Source organism: Rhopilema esculentum, chromosome 6 (genome assembly GCF_057945365.1).
Source record: "Rhopilema esculentum isolate cy_ngs chromosome 6, ASM5794536v1, whole genome shotgun sequence".
Taxonomy (NCBI): Eukaryota; Metazoa; Cnidaria; class Scyphozoa; order Rhizostomeae; family Rhizostomatidae; genus Rhopilema; species Rhopilema esculentum.
In genome coordinates, this window is record NC_142820.1 from 12,839,717 (window position 1) to 12,858,330 (window position 18,614).

General features: G+C 37.6%; 3 protein-coding genes across 7 annotated transcripts; all 3 read right to left on the minus strand.

The window, feature by feature from the left end:
• Positions 1–53: 53 nt before the first annotated feature.
• LOC135686320 (uncharacterized) lies at positions 54–1,506 on the minus strand. Its single transcript, XM_065202525.2, has one exon. The coding sequence runs from the start codon at positions 1,213–1,215 to the stop codon at positions 559–561; it is 657 nt and encodes a 218-aa protein (XP_065058597.1). The 5' UTR covers positions 1,216–1,506; the 3' UTR covers positions 54–558.
• A 1,855-nt stretch (positions 1,507–3,361) lies between these two features.
• On the minus strand, positions 3,362–18,603 carry LOC135686742 (uncharacterized). 2 transcript variants are annotated; one of them, XM_065203048.2, is made up of 3 exons: positions 18,544–18,603; positions 18,218–18,370; positions 3,362–4,802 (listed from the first exon to the last, which is right to left on the minus strand). In XM_065203048.2, exons 2-3 carry the CDS (start codon positions 18,276–18,278, stop codon positions 4,201–4,203), a joined length of 663 nt encoding a protein of 220 aa, XP_065059120.1. In that variant the 5' UTR covers positions 18,279–18,370; positions 18,544–18,603; the 3' UTR covers positions 3,362–4,200. The 2 variants fall into 2 exon arrangements, with proteins under 2 accessions (XP_065059120.1, XP_088965175.1); XM_089109049.1 differs by lacking the exon at positions 18,544–18,603 and having other exon boundaries at positions 18,218–18,440.
• Positions 6,457–9,450, minus strand: LOC135686741 (uncharacterized). Of its 4 annotated transcripts, none has more exons than XM_065203044.1 (2): positions 9,292–9,450; positions 6,457–8,136 (listed from the first exon to the last, which is right to left on the minus strand). In XM_065203044.1, the coding sequence occupies exons 1-2, from the start codon at positions 9,338–9,340 to the stop codon at positions 7,412–7,414; spliced, it is 774 nt and encodes a 257-aa protein (XP_065059116.1). In that variant the 5' UTR covers positions 9,341–9,450; the 3' UTR covers positions 6,457–7,411. The 4 variants fall into 4 exon arrangements, with proteins under 4 accessions (XP_065059116.1, XP_065059115.1, XP_065059119.1 ...); XM_065203043.1 differs by having other exon boundaries at positions 6,457–8,139; positions 9,292–9,449; XM_065203047.2 differs by lacking the exon at positions 9,292–9,450 and adding an exon at positions 8,409–9,269.
• Positions 18,604–18,614: the final 11 nt, after the last annotated feature.

The following is an 18,614-nucleotide window of genomic DNA, read 5'->3' on the forward strand; positions in this document are numbered from 1 at the left end:
ACAGGTACTTCAGCGATAAGTTTTTTCTGAAGTTATCGCTGAAATTTGTGACTGAAAGGAACACTGAACCACTATAAAGAGATTTCCTTTATCGAAAAGAACTCTTAATACAAAGAACTGTTATGACTATATTTTCATATTTAACATAGTATTTGAGAAAATTATCTATCAACCAAAATAACCATTTTATTAGAAAATTGCCTCTAAGTCTCAATTGAAACAAAATTTAATCGGTGTTCAAAAATGAAAATGAACAAAGATTACAAGATTCATTTCTCGTCAAACTGTAAAACCAATTTAACTTAGGTGACCAAAACAACGTACCTAGAGAAACTGGTTTTTATCACAGAACCCAATTCCCCTCTTTTCTTATAAAGCTCTTATTATTTCTATTTTGAAAGGACTGATAAAGCCTGGACGTGGTCTTCAATGAAATTCCGACTCTACGCCTTTTGATAGTATGCACAGCTTTAAATCCTCTACCAATATTTCATGTGTGCGATTTAATCTTTGTATTCGTTGTTTGAATTAAACGAGGGTAATCTGCATCATATGCCCCTATATATTATTTAAATTCACTTCATAACTCAGTTTTTGCTGCTCCCTCAATTTCTTCAAAAGTATTTTATTCTTTTCCTCTAGCGATTTAACTTGAGCCATCAAATCGGCATTTTGCTGTTCAAGATTGGCCATCTTGTTTAACACCTCAAGTTCTTTTCTCCTTCTGTCCTCTCGTGACCTCTTTGCAGCTAAATTATTCCGCTTTCTTTTTTCCCAATAGTCAATGTCTTTCAATGAATCTGGAACAAAGTTTCTGCAACTCTTTTTCTGCACAGGTTTAGGATTGTATCTGTATGTATGGGGCTTCCTCCTTTTTGATTTACTTTTTCTACCAGCCTCCTCATTTGTTTCTTCGAACTCATTTTCATTGTGCTCTCCTTTATCGCCCTCAGCTTCTGGTTTGCACTCTTCAGTTACATCAAGAGAGGTCCTATCATCTTTCTCTTTGCCAAAACCATTAGTTGAGTTTCCTTTGGGGCTGTCCCCGGCAATTTTAAAAGCAGATGGCTTTCTTCCTCGGGGGATGCCAAGATTCTTGTGTACAGTCTGCAAAAGGTCTGATAGCAAGTAACTTGTGTGTCTGCCCCCTGGCAGACCCCTTACACCCTCAGAGGATTTCTCTTCGTGAACAGAAAGAAACTCGTCAAGATCCATTAGATCTGAGTTTTCTGTGAAAATTCACTCAATCCTTCTCATCATCGTCAATTACAGCTGTTAGCTTGAATAAAAACTCTTTTCATCCCATAATATTTTACCTTCCGTCATTTGTTTTTTATGTGTTATGTAACATTCCAAAAGCCAAACCAACCGCAAGACTTCTCTATCCACTGATGTAATGTAACTGTGGCATTTTTGCCTCAGATATGTATCAGTTTATGATCAGATATGAAAATCTCAAGCGACATTGTAGGGGCTGTTTGGAGATTAATTAACTGAAGCTACAACAGGAGAGAGAAGGAGAGCGAAAGACATGTTGCTTGTAAACCACATTCGTACGAAAAATCATGATATCTCTTCACCAGCAATTGAGGTTACAGGAGTCCAGAGAGAATTTGAAATATCAGTTAAGAATCAACATTTAGAATCATCAGTTGTGTTGGAAATCTTAACATCAATTCAAGTGGAAAGCCATAATGTGGTGCTGTCAAAAAGGCAGTACACGAATATGCTTGACATGTACAGAAATATGTGAACACAAATTTAAGAGAGCTGAGACCAAAACTGGGAATAAGAAGCTGGGCGACTGAAATGCAGTAGGGGGCTCACATGAGAGTGACAAACTGTAATGACATACTTTGGCAAAGTATGCATTTATGCTATGCTTTTTGCTATAAAAGATTGAATTGATCCAATATTGGTACATATACGTATAAGGTCCACAAATTATAAGCATACAAATTCTTTTTCAAAAGTAATAGCTGTTCACATCATACCTTTTTAAGACAAACTGAAAGATGAAATGCTTCTGAAACGATGCTTAAAATTTTTAATCAAAATGCAACTTAAGGTTTCAACAATGTGCTGTGAAGTATGTTTCCAAAACCTAACGTTGTTGGCTAAGAACCTTAGACAGTATATGGACAGTTCAATTGATAAAAATCATCTTCTATCTGAACTCGCTGGACACACCATCAAGGAATGAAATACATCACCAAAAAAGTTTGAATCTGTCGAGAAGCAGGAACTGCAATATCATTCTTGTCAAGAGAAAACACAAATCGGCCCGTAGTCGCCACTCCTTTATTAAGAGCAATTGGTCTCAATCTTGCAAGACATTTGAAAACTTTTATGATGTCAAGAAACGACTCAAATTGAAAAAACTCTTAATTTGCACATATGCCCACGATTTCCTGTCTATCTGAATGTGCATACAAAATAGCTGTAAGATATGTTTGATATTAAGTGAAACTTTGAGTTTGATGTTCAGTGAAACAAGTTTAAAAGCAAACATGCTGTTTGTTAAAATCGCCAGAGAGCCAACTGTTTTTCGCAGTCAAAATTTGAGTTTTAGTATGACCCTTGCGAAGGATACTGATACGAAGTCATATACGAAAATCAAACATTCCTTGTGGCTTACTGCTTAGAATAGTTAGAATTAAAATAATTGTTCGGGAGACGAAAATATCAGTCTTTTGTTTCGAAACAGTACCGTCTTAAACCAAAGAGCGGGGTCATAGCACATGCGCATTAATAACAGTATTCGCACAGCTGTTCAGAATGATGAACCACAATAGCGTAATTTCCCTGAGCGAGGAGTTGCTATGAATTTCGATTCGATGGTAAACATCTGAGCCAATTTTGATGGTATAAAGATAAGGCATTTTTTGTCATTTTCACCCACAATAACTAGTGTCGGATACTAAAAAGCGAGAGGAAGACCCTCTTTTCAGGCGAGGCTTTCAAGTTAGAATTAGCCAATCACGAAAGTGACAGACTGCCTTTAATGCAACTGCAAGTGGTATTCAATTTACGATATAGAGAGGACTCTAAAGCTAGGAAGGGTACAGACAGGGGCATAGCTATCGGGGGGATATAGGGGCGTGACACACCGAGTTGGTCTGGTCCACAAAACCCTTGGTTTGTCGCCTATTGGTAGGTGAAATAGCACTTGAAATTTCCTTCATCTATATGTTGGTAGGTTAATTCTTTTTTTGTTGACCCTCCATCCCCTCAGTCTGGAAGGTCAAGGTACGCCACTGGGCACAGGGGAGCAACAGTGTGTTGATAGTAGTCTTTTATCAATAACAATCGTCATTTGCTGCAACGTTCGAAGAAAATACTGAAGTAAACTCAAGGCAGATTCAATTACATTTGATACGACATTATTTACAAAGCAAAGCTTGAGCCTGGTTCATTACTCATACCAACAACTGCTTTATTCCTACTTCTATATACAAATTCCAGTTTAGCAACTTTACACACTACAACATTTAAACAGGATGACCTGAATCAAATTATGTTACAAGTAATTTACAATGAGTTATCCTTATACATAGTAATACAAGGAGATGATAAAAAAGCAAGATAAAGAGAAGTAAAAACAAGGAAAGAAAGAAAAAGAAACAAAAATCATGTGTAGGTTTTCTTCCTTGCTTAAGTGGGTTTGTTTTTGCAGAGGACATTACTGCAAACTTTGTCTTGAATTTTATACATTTTTTTACATTAAATTATCAGGAAGACAAAAACGACATTGGCTGTGTGAGCATTATGGCTAAATGAGGACTTTCAGCAAGAACTTCAAAATACCAGTGGGTTTTCGGACGGTCTAGCTTTAAGCCTGAGAGCATCACAACAACAGTGAATTAATTACCTATCATAAAAAGTGACATTTACCCCCCAGTGGCTTGAAATTTCAATATGTAAAAAGTTTGGGAAGAAAGAGTTAAGGCAAAATCTCCTTGCATGACAAGTGTTAGCGCATGCTGTCTATTGCAGTTAGTACGGCGTTCGGTTAGAGGAATTGTAAACAATTTGCTCAAAGTTAACCATAACACCTAAGCATACCTTATGCTTTTCATTTGTATTAATGATGACAATGACGATAAAGTATGCAGCTGAAGTCAGAATTTGTCTCCATATGCACGTTTTCAACGCACAAAGATTGTCCGAGTTGATGCTAAAATTGTTCATGTCTACACGTCAAGGCTGGTCAACAACGATGATGTCTCCCCACTGGTCAGTTGCACCGTCGCCACTTTCGAATTGCCTTAAACGCTCTTCTAGATATTGATTTCGCTTTTCAAGTTCAGAGACCTTCGACGAAAGTTCATTGTTTGATTTCTCAAGAGATGCCAGCTTATCAAGTACTTCTAGCTCTTTTCTCCTTCGATCTTCGCGCGACTTCTTTGCAGCTAAATTGTTTCTTTGCCGTCGCTCCCAGTATTCTTCGTCTTTCAATGTTTCTGGCACAAAACTTCGATTTCCTTTTTGTATTACCGGCTTCGGGTTGTACTTATACGTCCTTGGTTTTCGCCGCTGGCGATAAATGTTTCTGCCGTCGAAAAACTCACTCGGAGACCACGAGTCGCAAGTCAACTGCTCAGCCTGCCTCCGTTGAATTGAGTTTAACAGGTCGGTGAGCCGATCCCCGGATGAATGCAGTTGGTCATTCGTCGAGTGGCTCTGCTCTTGTGAAGTTCTACCTGCGTGCGTAACGAGAAACTCGTCTAAGTCCATCATGTCTCTTGAGGTTTCACTGGCCGTGCCAGTGCTGATGCAGTCGGCATCTGGAGACGGGGCATCTGAAAAGACGATAGACATTTTATATAGCCTCTTCATTACTAATTCCGAATGATTATAATAACCTTTTATAGTGAATACACGCAAAATAATTAGGCAAAGCAAACGCTTGATGTTCTCCAATGCGACCGACATTACATTCTCAGTAATGTTGCCTTATGAAGTTAGACAATGTTCCATTACGGGGACATTATTGTTGTTTGGAAATAGAAATAGCAAGACAGGAGAAGTATTAATTTTTTGGTGGCCTAGTTTTCCTTAGATTATTTACACCAAATTGTTTAAATTGAAATTTAACTCCAAATCAGATAATCGTTTCCTGGAATGTAGCCCGAGCGAGGTTCCTTGACATTTTACAATTCACAAACTTCGCCAGTTAGCAACTTGAATAAACGGTGCGTGTGATCAAAAAGGAGTAAACGTGTTCTATGAATGTTAACGTAACGCATTCAAGGACACCCTGTGGGTAAGTATGCTCAGCAATATTGGCTCTTTTATATGACTGTACGCATTGCAGCTAATTTCAGGAGAGCCTCCTTCAATTCTTATGGGTTTTGGAAAGTTTTAATTATGAAAAAATGTCATTTGTGCAACACATGCTAAAACGGCACCGAAGTAATGACTTAGCAATATGTACAGCAAAGCAACAATGGATATCCCGTACATACTTGTGTTGTTTTTATTTGATGAAAATATGAACAATTTTTGCGATATAGCATTTGAAAATAGCTTTGAAAAAAGCAAACATTTTACATCATTTCAAGTGCTATATATTGCGGAAACCTGATGATTATTGCTGTGAATGGCATTAAAAAGATTTTTGATAAATGTACCTTAATGTTTTTGCTTTATAAAGTGAAATATCTAGATGCTAAAAGATTTATACAGGCATTCGCAGACAAAGATCGTTTTACATGTAGGTTGACGCTTCGTTCTTGTGCACTTTTACAGGTCGAAAACTTTACTACTAGTACAGGGCCAGTGAACTCTGAAGTCTGTCAAGAAGAACAATTTCAGCCACCTCCACTCCTCCTGGATGGTTTACAATAAAAGAAATAATAAGATTCGGAAGTACATTTTTATGTGACTTGTATCATTCCTCTAAGGAGAAAGGGATGGAAGTGGTTGAATTAAAGGGGAAATTATAAGATTACGATGACAATTGCTTGGTGCTTGGTGCATTTCTGACTGGTGCTTCAATCATGGCATTGTTATTCTCTTCACAACAAGATCACAGTATTAGATTTATTTCTTTACAAAGTCTTAGATTTACTTCATTATAAGAATTGTCAATCAACACACAATCAGGATTTATAATTTCACAATTGGTCACTAACTGCACATAGAAAACCCAGCAAGATCAAAATTATTTGCAAAATTTCTCTAATCCTTATTAACCAATTCTTGTGTAATTCCACTTTTTGCCTCAATCCCAAAATTGGCTTCTATTCTTCCTTATAGAGAACAAGTTGTGAAAAAGCTTTTTGTTTCCAAGGCTGTGGCGTTAAAAAATGAAGACAAAGAAAACTGGACCCTGTTATTCAATGAAACCTAGTTTGGATCTGTGATTCATTTGGCTTGTTTCCCCTGTTTAAGAAAAGACAATAAACACCCTTTACTGCTTAAAGATTAATGAGAAAGAAGAAAAATAAAACATTTTGTGTTCTTCTCGACAATTCATTGTCTTTGCTTCCATGGTCCTAGACCTTACTTACATTTCACTTTACACTTTTAATATTACCCACATCAACATAACAAAGTAACAAAACCAACACACACAATTTACAAAAACACCAATTCTAAACAAAAAAACCTTTAGAAAAATACCGATTTTGTTATAATTGGGCAAAACTAATGAGATAACTACAACATGCAAGTGCTAAGTATCTTACAGAAAGAGTTTGTATAGGAGAGCTCAGAAACATAATTTTCTACTGTGGGTAAGAGAATTAGAAATGACTTGAGGGTTGTTTAACACACACTACACACAAGACATTGAATTGATATCGGGTAAATGAAGATCCTTGGAAATTGTTGCATTCAGGTTGTTTATTAATCATTATTACAAAGTTGTTTCTACTGAACATTGTTAAGCATCTTGTTTATGACAAAGCTTCTCAATCTGGCTCACCCTGAGAAGGACAACAGATTGGCTTACATATTTGTTAAATCAAACCAAGACATTATGAGCACCAATAACTTTATGGATGGTTTTTTTACTTGAGTTTTAGGTTGGGAAAACATGTTGATAAACTAAGGCAGCATCACGTTATATTACAATACATCTGGAAACTGATTTGCTTATGAACAATAACATGTTGAAAAACGAAAATATTTACAGTTTTCACTGTTGATTCTACAAGTTTCTACTTTCAATTGTCCTCCAGTGTATAAACAGAAACAAGAATACAGCAAGTAGGCATCCTATGTTGGCTTGACATAGATTTGGGTTAGCCAATTGGCCAATTATCATGTTTCCAAAACTTTGTTGATGAGCACAGTTTTGGTCCCAAGTTTGGCTTCCTGTCACTGAATTCTGGAACAGACAAAAACCTGCTTAGGGAACTGTGAACACACAGGTACATGCATATCTTAAAATATGCCATTTCCTTCAAACCTTGGTACTTGTTGCATCCTTCAATTTCTTCAAAAGTATTTTATTCTTTTCCTCTAGCGATTTAACTTGATCCATCAAATCGGCATTTTGCTGTTCAAGATTGGCCATCTTGTTTAACACCTCAAGTTCTTTTCTCCTTCTATCCTCTCGTGACTTCTTTGCAGCTAAATTATTCCGCTTTCTTTTTTCCCAATAGTCAATGTCTTTCAATGAATCTGGAACAAAGTTTCTGCAACTCTTTTTCTGCACAGGTTTAGGATTGTATCTGTATGTATGGGACTTCCTTCTTTTTGATTTTCCCTGTCTGGCAACTTCCTTTCTTGTATCCTCAATCTCATCTTCATGGTTCTCCTCTTCATCACTCTCAACTTCAACTTTGCACTCTTTATTTACATACTCATGATCCGAAAGAGGGTATCTATCACCTTTCTCTTTGCTAGAACCATTATTTGAGTTTCCTTTGAAGCCATCTCCAGGTATTTTAAAAGCAGAAGGCTGGCTTCCTCGGGGGATGCCAAGATTCTTGTGGACAGTCTGCAAAAGGTCTGATAGCAAGTCACTTGTATGTCTGCCCCCAGACAGACCCTTCTCATCTTCAGCAGCTCTCCCTTCATGGACTGAAAGAAACTCATCAAGATCCATTAGATCTGTATTTTCTGAGAACACACAATCATCATCCTCATCATCGTCAAATACAGCTGATGGCTTGAATGCAAATTCTTCTGAAAGCAAACAAAAAAAACTTTCAATAAATCACATAACTCTCTGTTTAATTATACCTTTAATATTCTTTCAATTATAGCCTTAGTGCTGCAGCATTTAATTCTCAATTGGATCTCAGTCCTTGCAATTCATCACGACTAATTTGTATTGAATCCATAAGAGGTCAGCGAAATTCTGTCCATGATATTGCTGTGTTGTTTTCCATGGAAGATACAAGGTAGTGCTTACGCAGAACGTACTGCAGACGTACCAACAGTTATCAACTTACTCAAAGAGATTTCAAAATGGCTGGTGAAGTGGAACGGTGTCGTATAGATAAGAAGATAAGAAGCTGCAACTCGATATCTTCCGTTATACTTGACTGCCTCCAAGTACGAGCCTCCCCGCAACTAACACGAAGAAGGTTAACTGGCTTTCATTAGTGACAGTCTGGTTTTAATTATCTGTGAACTTTAAAAGAATCATTCCGAAACCGAACCTTCGTGTAGGCCGTTACTTGTCAACGGGAATCAACAACAAGCCATGACGTAAATGCTGCTCCTCCGTCGGCAACACTTACAACAACAAACGCACAGAATCAATGGCCGATACAACAGGAACTTTCGGGACGGATGAAAACAAAGAATTGCATTTAGGAAGGGACTTATGTGGCAAAATTTTCATCAAGTAAGCTAAGACTGTGAAAACTAGGTAATCCCCGCTAAAAAACTTTGCTCCCTCAAAATAGGTTGCTAATTATTCTCCTAGCGCCAAATGACCCATCTTACAATTTTTTTCAAAATAATGCTCTACAAATTTCAACCAAATTCAATGCCAATAATATTGGAATTATTTTGTTTTGATATTCCCTTTGCAGACAAGTCAATTGTAGTTATTTGAAGGCAAAAATGAGAGTTGTCGAAGTTGCATGAACGAGAAGCCTAAAATCTCCTTTATATTCCAATATTTGGCACCCAGTTAGAACACTTTGCTAATATTGGCGATGTGATCCAAGGAAGAGTAGTCATCTTACGGTCCTTCAAAGGTTTTCTTCTCTTCGTATTCACTAAGAGCAACCTGTTATCGTTTCTTGAGATCAGAAAAACTGAAAAAATTCATAGGTTGTTGTGTTAGCAAATATCAAAAGGGAATAAAAATAAAATGGACCTTACCAATCGAATCTGCCGTGAAATCCGAGGTTCCACCTCTTGCAGGAGGCATCTTCGCAATTTGTGTTTATTCGACTGATCTGGATCGGGGCAGTAACAACAGGAAGGTTGATCTCAACTGTCCACACTCAATCTCGAATGGATGTATATACAGTTCTGTATTGTTCACGTGTCTTTCCTTCTTCTTATGTAAGAAATGAATCCCACACAGCAAAGGGGAATCCTCTTTTCGTTGAAGGTGAAAGCAAACTTACATAACTTCAGAAACGCCGCGTGACAAAATCCAGCGCAGCGTCATCAGGCCCCGCAACGCAACGCTTGTCATCTCGCCTCCGCAGCGCACCGAAAGCTTAAAAAGGACCCAAACCTTGTTGATTTTTTCATTAATTCTTTGATGCTTCGATTGAAAATGTACGATAACAAGATAGAAAGCAAATTTTTAAACTCAGCTTGCAAACTCAATATTGCTGAGGCTCAAAAGGGTTATTTTAGAAAAACTGGTTCCTTTCTTCAACAAGGTGTGTTACAAGTATGTTTGTGCAAGCATGTATTGTGGATACAGCCAATAAAAAAACAGGAAAATGAGATATTTGACAGATTTTTTCCTATCTTTTATTGCAGTTTAGGTGTTCGTTGAACCTCATTGCAAGAGATGTCATTGCAGCTGGGGCCACTACCCATTGTTTGGAAGAAGGCCCCGGAAGGTTCAGTAGGCTTGTTGATGATACTTGAGATGATTACATTGTTATGTCGGCTGATTCACTCTTGTAAACAGAAAAGGTTTTTACTTTTAATGACATAATCAGAGACGGTGTATTGCCGCAGGGGTCACGGAGGCAGGGGTGACTGAAGCGGCTTAACCAAAAATTAAGTCAAAAATATACTTGAAACTACACAAAAGTTGTCTTTTGTAGGTTTTTAGCATTTTTATCTCTCAAATGTTTTTCGATCGATCGCTCTCGATTTTTTAATTTTTCGAGATGGCTTGGGGTGTGCAGCAAAAGTGATATGATGAGAAATATCTATCGGAACAAGAGAATGGCAGTAAATCCTAACTTGTGACAGGGCCGTAAATCTGTCATGTGAATTGGGGGGGGTCAGCAGAGCAAATGAATATAAAGTATGCAGTGGGCATGGCACCACAAGGGTGTGTTATGGAAACAGTTTAGGGGCAAATTACTTTAAAAACAAAAGTCAATATTTTTGGACTTCTCAAGACTTTCTGCTCTATAGAAGGTATTTATAGATATTCCTTAGTACATTGACTTGTGTTGATAATTGGATGGAAAACATTTTTCAGAGACGGCCCCAAGAAATTGAGCCTTGGGTGCTAAGAATCAAGTTTACTGTCGCAGGAGGACCCACCATGGTTGGGTCCGACAAGAAGAAAATTTTTGAAATTTTACCTTCTAGAAAGGCTAAAAAAGCATCCCCCAGACTAAATTTAATAAAATACTAGAATCGCTCAGGGGCGGCGTGGGGTGGTATTAAAGGTATTAGTCTAATACCATTTTATTTTCAAAGGAAGGCGACTTTGGGTCTCTGAGATTGCAGGAAATTTATTTTGCTTTTTGTACGCTGCCACTTTTTCACAACAATTTTATCGATGCGACCAGCTCTATTCATATAGCCAAGCAATATTCGCTTTTCTGTTCGTTGAATGAAAGCTTTCCAAATCCTCATTGAAATCTTTGAAAAGTGTAATCCATGCCGTAATCAGCAGCCCTGGCCATGGTATTAGCCTCCAAAAACTAATACACTGCCCCGAAATTTCTTTTGTCTGTTGTGGTCTGCATGACGTGAATTTCTCTTGTTGAGCCATGGTCGAAGAATGGGTGAACAGCAGTAAGGTATTAGTTTTTCATTTCTAATACTACGAGGGCCACTGTCAGTGGAAGGGACGGTGGAAAGAGCCCCAGCTCTATTCTAAGGCCTCAGCTTATAGAAAAAATATTTCTGGAAATTAACTTTATGAATTTACAAAATGTAGCTGTACTTTTGCTAGCAATGCCTTTGGATGGATAATTTGATTGACAAAATTTAGACACTGAATATAAAGAGCAACAGTCATGAAATAATTTGTTTAAGCTAAAGGCAGTTGTAAAAGTTGTTTTGTATGAACTGTATGTTTTGTAAAACTTCGATTCTATATGATTGTAGAGTCATAGGCAACATTCTCACATTATTTCTCTCGGTTTCTCAAATCAAATGATACATCTTACGTTTTTTTGCTGCATTACTCTAAAGTAAATCGCTCGCTTTATCGTAATAGAATCTCATTCGCGGGCCAAAAGCCTCATGGTATTAGAATTAATGGGCTAATACCTTGGGGCTCCATTACTGGGCAGCAAACCGCTGTATCAAAACACGATTTCGCTCGAGTAATTTGCCGCAGCCATAATTCATTTGTATTTCGTAGGACCGATCCTTCACCCAAAACTAGTAGGATGAACTACATTACCACAGGGTCATCAGTGTCTGGGGGGAGACAACGGGGGCCAGTGCCTTCAAATAATTTTGTAAGATATGGTATTGCCAAAAGCTATTTTAAACCATCATATCGAAAAGGTCATTTTGCCCACCTTCTTAAATAAGAACATATAAGCTCCACCCCTGTTAAATAGTTTCAGGACCTTGCGGAGGGACCTTCTTATGTCTTAATTTCGGAGGCTAATACCAATACTTTTCTACTCCCAGCCGCCCCTGGAATCGCTCAGGATAAAAAGTTCGGCGTTTCTCAGAAGAACACAGATTATTGTTTATTGGGTGAAATTGTGGAGGGGAAGAGTCGTGCTTAAACCTTAGTGACAGACTTTGGGGAAATATGGGACGCTGTTGTATTGATTGGTAGAAATTTACTTTCTGAACAGAAATGTGCGTCTTCTTATTTTGAGCGCTTTCAGTAGGCCATCTTTACACATAAAAAATGAATACATTTTAATGATACAAAAAGTGATTCACTAAATAAAAGCAAATAATAGACAAATAATAGAAATGTACGTAAATAAGTTAGTAAATAGGTCAAATAAAATGACAGATTGCTCTCTTTTTATTTCATACTTTGTTTTCAAAAATAAAACGGTAGAAAACGGGAAAAAACGGTAGAAAACGGTAAGTTTCTATCTTGTAAAAATTCTAAAAACCACTCTGCTTACAAAAATAACCTTAGTGGCTGAGGTTTGTTGCAAAAACACAGAAAAACGTAGTTTGGTTCTAACCCGGCTACCAGGGATTTCTTTCTTTCAAGGAAAATGATGGTAATTTCTCCAAAAAAATCGTTTTGCTCCAGATTTTTTGGGGGTCCAGTCCCCCCCGTCCCCCCGGGATTTACGGCCCTGACTTGTGACAAAAATCGTATAATGAGGTTTGGAGTAATTTCCCAGCGAGGCCGTAAAATGAATTGGTATATTCAGTGCTGAGGAGAGGGGGGGTCAGGAGGGTCACTGACCCGGGGGCCCTTGGCTATAGGGGCCCTTAAATAATGACTCAATTTAAAAAAAAATTAAGTAATAATCCAGCCTCTCCATTACAACAAACTTTCATTAATAGAGACAATAATGCAAAAGTCTCTGAATGAAATAAGGTAGAAGCAGTTTGAGTCTTTCTTTACCTGAGTGTTGAAAATATTTTTGTTAATAATTTCTCATCTTTGTGAGCTTGGGCTAGAGAAGTTGAAAAGCTTCTGAATGTTCCCAAAAATGTGATTGCAACAGGTAACCTACAGCAACATGCATGCTATACAGATTTACACTATTGCATCCGCATCCATTTGCAACAGTGTGTCGGTTGTGATAAATTAGTTAACAAATTAATCATTTTCCATTTTTTAAGAGGTTAAAATTTCTAAGAAATTTTCATTTTTATGCATTATGGTGTTTAAATATCAGTTATGCTTAAATTATATAAAATAGAAACAAAGTAGAAGCCATCAGACAATGGCCTAGATAGGAAAATTCATAAGAGGGGTAAGAAACTTAGACTTTTTGACAAAAATTTAACAAGCATTAATACTATTTTCATAAATTTATAAATGTTTTGAAATAAATACACAGAAATAAATAAATGTTTTGATATATTCAGATATTCATATGTTTATTCAACTTTAAATTCTTTCCTATCAAAACATAGTAATTGAAGAAACATAGACAACCATGTTAAATCTCCGACAAAATAGCAGTTTAGCTCTACAGGGGGTTTTTGCCCCCTCTGACCCCCTTCTATCTACGCCACTGCCACCAGAGCAGTTTAGTCACCATAGCAACTTTAGCAATCAAAATAGCCACCATGGCAGTTTAAGCAACCGTTGTTTTCAAAAATTCCTGGGGCATTCCCCATGCCCCTAGAAACATATGCCTTAGACAAGTTTCACCATTTATCTTTCGTCCTGACCCGGGGCCCATAAATCCTTTCCGCGGCTCTGGGTACATTGTACATTATGCTGTACATAAAAAACAGTTCCCTGGCTTCTAGTTGCTCTCTGAGCTCTGTTGGTTGGCTGGGCCTTCCTATAAAGACTGTATTGATTCTGAAACGTGTAAAATGGTTTTCAAAGCCCCACATGATGATGCACCTCCCTATATGGATGAGTGGTATGAATGAGTGGTATGAATGAGTGGTATGAAACAGCCTCTCGAATACTGCAGAATTCTAACATCAACTTTAAAACCACTTTTTTCACGACTTTAGTTAGAGATGCTTGATCAAAACAAAACACCCATTCTGAAAATGTTCCAGGAAGGACTGATGCAGTCCCGTTAAGAATAAATATTATGGTACTAGACACGCTCTCATTTGCTTTGACTTTAATTTCATTACTTATAAGATTGTAACGCATTTAGTTTTAATCGCATTTAAATTGCCTGCGGCCTTGCAAGACCCTATTTTCTATTTCAATTGTAATTCGATTCTGATTCTAGAGATTCTAGACATCTAAACAAAGACTGGTATGACTCACTACTTTTGAAGATTTCATACTGAGAACATTTAGTTACTTTCTTCTAGACAAGACAGTGCTTTTTACCTGTTGCTTTTAGAAATTTGCTTAAAATTATGTGTGTCGGAAATGTTGCGCTTGTCGCTAAACGACGTCATTTCATAGAATTAATTGAAAAGTTTAAGGAGATTGGCTTTACGCGAACACATTTCACCGGTCAAAAACTGTCATCTTTAGCCACAAATAAGGGTGCAAGGAAGAGAAAGCTAAAACTGTAGCCTTTTCTACATTTGAGAAGGAAATCTTCGCAGAACATTTTATAGACGTTGCTTATTTTAGTTGTGCTTCAAGCCTTTTTCTATATCCTTCTATTTTTTCCCAGCCTTGTTTTGTTTCAGTCCACTTTATCATAGAGTCATAGTCATCTGCTATGACTCTGACTCGCCACATTCGCATCGATGGCGCCTTTTCCAACTTATTCCTCGTTGTTAAACTTTTTTCTTTTCTGACGCTTGAAAGTTTGTTATAAACCAATTCAACTTCTTTCCCTTTGTTATGTCAAAATCAAAGCACTTTGAACCATGAGAATAATTGTAAGCGAAAGCTAACAGGCATTCCCACGATCCTCCTGTGGTCAAACTCGATGTTGTTAATATCTTAGATGCATTTTCTGCCAATCCCTATAATGACTATTTCCAAACATTTTCTTGAATTCGACCAAAATTCCTAACCATCGTGGTGACCTTCAGTAAACCCCGGAACAATCTAAATACTTTGCCATCCTATCCTCCCCCCCCCCCTACCACCTTCCAGTAACGTTTCGCCAGCCCTGCCTAAGCTACTGATGTTTTCATAATGCCTGCTGCTCAACCAGTCAATTAGCCTGGCTGCTCAACCCCCATTATGCTTTGACTTGAAAATTACCTGTCAAGACTTACTTGGATAACTGAGACATTCCATTAGGCCCATGATTTGCTCTGTGGGAAGATACTATTTCATTGCGGACTTTTATGTTTGAGGGGTTCAGCCATCCACCAATCAAAAGTTTAGTGGTAGAAGTATTACAGCAACGCTTAATTCACTCAGATTTAACCCTAGAAATTCATACGCTATAGAAAGAATAAATTTTCGACCACAACCTGCTGTTAAATCTTCTTTCTACATTCTTCTCCCTCTTAAAAGCCATTTAGCTAGAAAACGAACCCCCCCCCCCCCACAATGGCATGATTTTCTCTTTCCTCTTAGCCTACATCACAATAAAACCCTAGGCAATACAGTGAAAATGACGCGGACCCAAGTAAAGGATTGTAGAACCCCCATGTTAATCTTTTACGCCAATGCCTACAATGCCTGGCAAAAATACTTGGAACACCCAGCAATTTACGCTGCATTTGATATCTTTCATTCTTTTCCCAAAAAAAATAATACTTCGCCCCCTTCCCCCTAAAACAATGTTGATGATTTAGAGAAACATCATAGAAGAAGCGCAAAAGAAAGTGCTTCCTAAAATCTACCCTGGGTACCAGACTCACTATATATATAAAATCTATATATATTATTCTATTCTTAAGTTGAGAATCACCGTAAAAATACGACAAAGTTTTTTTCGGAAAAAGTACTTTGTGACATGTGAAGGGACCATTGTTTCAACATTCGGCGCTATTGTTATACATTCGTTGTGAAATTCGCACGGCTCGGTATAGGCTCGGTAGAGACGATTCGTGTAGAACCCCAAGCTTACGAAATTGGAAAGAGGATAGCTAATTGTTCATTCATAAGATGGGATCTTTCCTGTAAGCCACAATTCATCCTTATTATTTTACCATTTTGATCATTTGGGGAAACTACAGGGTGTAGAGGTTTGGAGGGGGTTTAGGGAAGGTGTGTTTTGAACCCCCTATTCTTAAAGGCATGCAGTTTGCTAGGATTGTGAGGATTTTCCCCTCTAAATGAAAGATTTCTAACAGCAAGACTCGTGAACTGCCCACTTAATGGCCAGAGGTGTGATAGTATGAAAAATACAATTTGGCCTCAAGCAAAAAATTGCATAAAACAATACCAAAAGTAGAAATTTGCAACTCATCAAGGGGGCCCGAGCCCCCTAGCACTAAACCACTGCTCATGACCTGTGCACTAGACCCTTGTCCAAGGTCCAGAGGTGTAAAATTCTTCAGGGGATGGTCTCCTGAACCATTTTTTCTTTCTATTCTACCATGTTCCCTCTTCAATGTTGGAGTTCTGGCTATCTATCATGATTCAAATTTAGCCAAATCAATATCCAGTTTCACAGGGCAAAATTCTTCACAACCCCAAAGATAAAACATGGGATTTACGCTTATAACTACAAAACGGTTAGAGATGTGAAAGAAAAAATAACATATTCGTTTTCAGGAAGTCTGATTGCATCGTGTTATGAAATAAAAGTTTTGGGTTGGAATGGCCCTTTGAGTGTTTTGATTAATTCATATATTTTTCAACGTGGCTCTGCTGTGTTGAATCTGGAGTTTCTTAAGTTATGTGGTGGTAACTAATGAAAACTAATAGCAACATCCCAACAGCCTTTTAAGCCAGCCTTAAAAATGTTGTCACAAAAGATACCCGTAAACTTAATTTGAATTTCGGGGCCCCTTTCTCGACGAATTTGCCCGGGCCCTAAATTTTGAGCCAGTCCGACCCTGGCCTAAACAAGCCCACCGGAGGTTTTTTAGGGGTGAACTGCAAAAGGACCCAAAAAACATTATCTCTTGGTTTAACGAACTCCCGATATAACGAACTATGTATTTTCTGGTTCCCTTCAGAGTTCCACTGTATTAGCTTCTACTTAGAATTTTAGAAGTCTACACAGAAAAAAGCGATATCGAACGCAAGGACATATATTTTAAGTTAAAGTTACGTTTTTTGACTATCTTTGAAGGCCAGAACGAAAATAATATGTTATCATTGATAATTTAAATTGTGCAAGTCATCCTCCACAACAAATGAACGAAGCCCCGTGACCAGAGGTGAGCAAACGTGGTCGATGGCAGGTAAGACTGCCAAAAACCGCAAAGTTCAGCAATTCCAAATTTTGCTTGAAATCAGTAAATTCACAGTAAATTCACAATAATAAACTTCACAATATTATTTCGAAGGAATTCAGAACTCCAAGGGTTTTTAGGCTAACTAATCATGAACTAAAATTTTGCACTGCTCGCTAATGAAAATTGAAAATGGAAAATGAAAATTGGAAGACGGGAAGAAAAAACAGTGAGCAATGGTTAGGCCCGGTTGTTGTTCGAGGCATTTCAAATAGCAAGTTAAGATGCTTGTTTACCATTGAATAAATCAAGCAAGCAGAAATATTTATCATGTAAAAAGAAATATTATCATTATAATATTATCATTTATCAAGTCCAGGCAGTTTAAGAAATCGGGATTTGTTCAAACAACCTTCGGTAGTGACTCGCCAAAAGCGACAAAGACTTGTGTTTGGAAGGCCTTTTTAAACGGAATAGGAATCAAGTAGAAATATAGTTAGATACAATTGTTAAGCAACTATAATAAATACAAAAAGTTAATATAAAAACTTCCATTATTTATTTTCAGTTTCAAATTCAGTTCGCTGTTTTCGTTTTATGGCCGCTTCTATTTCCGATTTCACGGGAGAAAAACTTATTAGAAGAGCGGTTTTAATAATGTGTAGGGCAAATGAAGAAGTTATTTCCTCTTCGTCAGAGAGTAATGCATTGAACCTTACATCTTGCTATTGGCAACTAATGTTGTTCAGATAGGGTTGAGAGGCGAATTAATAAATCAGATCTGTGTTGTGCGTCTCAAGTTTCTCGCTGGTCACGCGCGGGATGTTAACAGTTTTGCTTCGACACAAGAAAACAACTTTCATTTACAAGTAGACAACTGCCTGCCTTGTCCAGTATATTAAGATAAGTGTTTCCTTACTTCTGCATTTATAACTCCAAAATTGGAAATTGGTAAATGCGTAAACCAGATAACACTCACCGCTAGACGAACTCCAGCTAACCATATCTGACGTGGAACCATCTCTTGAAAACCTAAACATGTTGAATTTGAATTATGTTCCCATAAGGTTGCGTGTAGAATCATCAAAATTTCTCCGCTGCAAGGTGGCTATCACTTTCATAAATTCTTGGACTGAAATGAAAAGTGGAAACTGACTCATATTGAAAATTAATAAATTATACAACCGGACACCCGGTTCAGAGTGCACTAGCAAGGAAGCAAAACAGGGACCCGAACAGCTGCGCAAAAAGTGTTTACTGTTAAATTAAATATTACAAAGTATTCTAACAACAAAGGTACCGTACCAGAGCAAGGATAAATGATTTTTCTCCTCACTATGGAGCTAATTTTGCTCGATCAGTTGATATAGAGGTCT

Excerpts from the sequence above, each read along its gene's own strand:
- LOC135686741 (XM_065203043.1), bottom strand. The coding sequence starts at position 9,340 with ATGCCTCCTGCAAGAGGTGGAACCTCGGATTTCACGGCAGATTCGATT. Across the intron at positions 8,140-9,291 it reads TTTCACGGCAGATTCGATTG|AAGAATTTGCATTCAAGCCA; the intron begins GTAAGGTCCATT and ends GTTTGCTTTCAG.
- LOC135686742 (XM_065203048.2), bottom strand. The coding sequence starts at position 18,278 with ATGTTTAGGTTTTCAAGAGATGGTTCCACGTCAGATATGGTTAGCTGG. Across the intron at positions 4,803-18,217 it reads TAGCTGGAGTTCGTCTAGCG|ATGCCCCGTCTCCAGATGCC; the intron begins GTGAGTGTTATC and ends TCGTCTTTTCAG.
- LOC135686320 (XM_065202525.2), bottom strand. The coding sequence starts at position 1,215 with ATGGATCTTGACGAGTTTCTTTCTGTTCACGAAGAGAAATCCTCTGAG.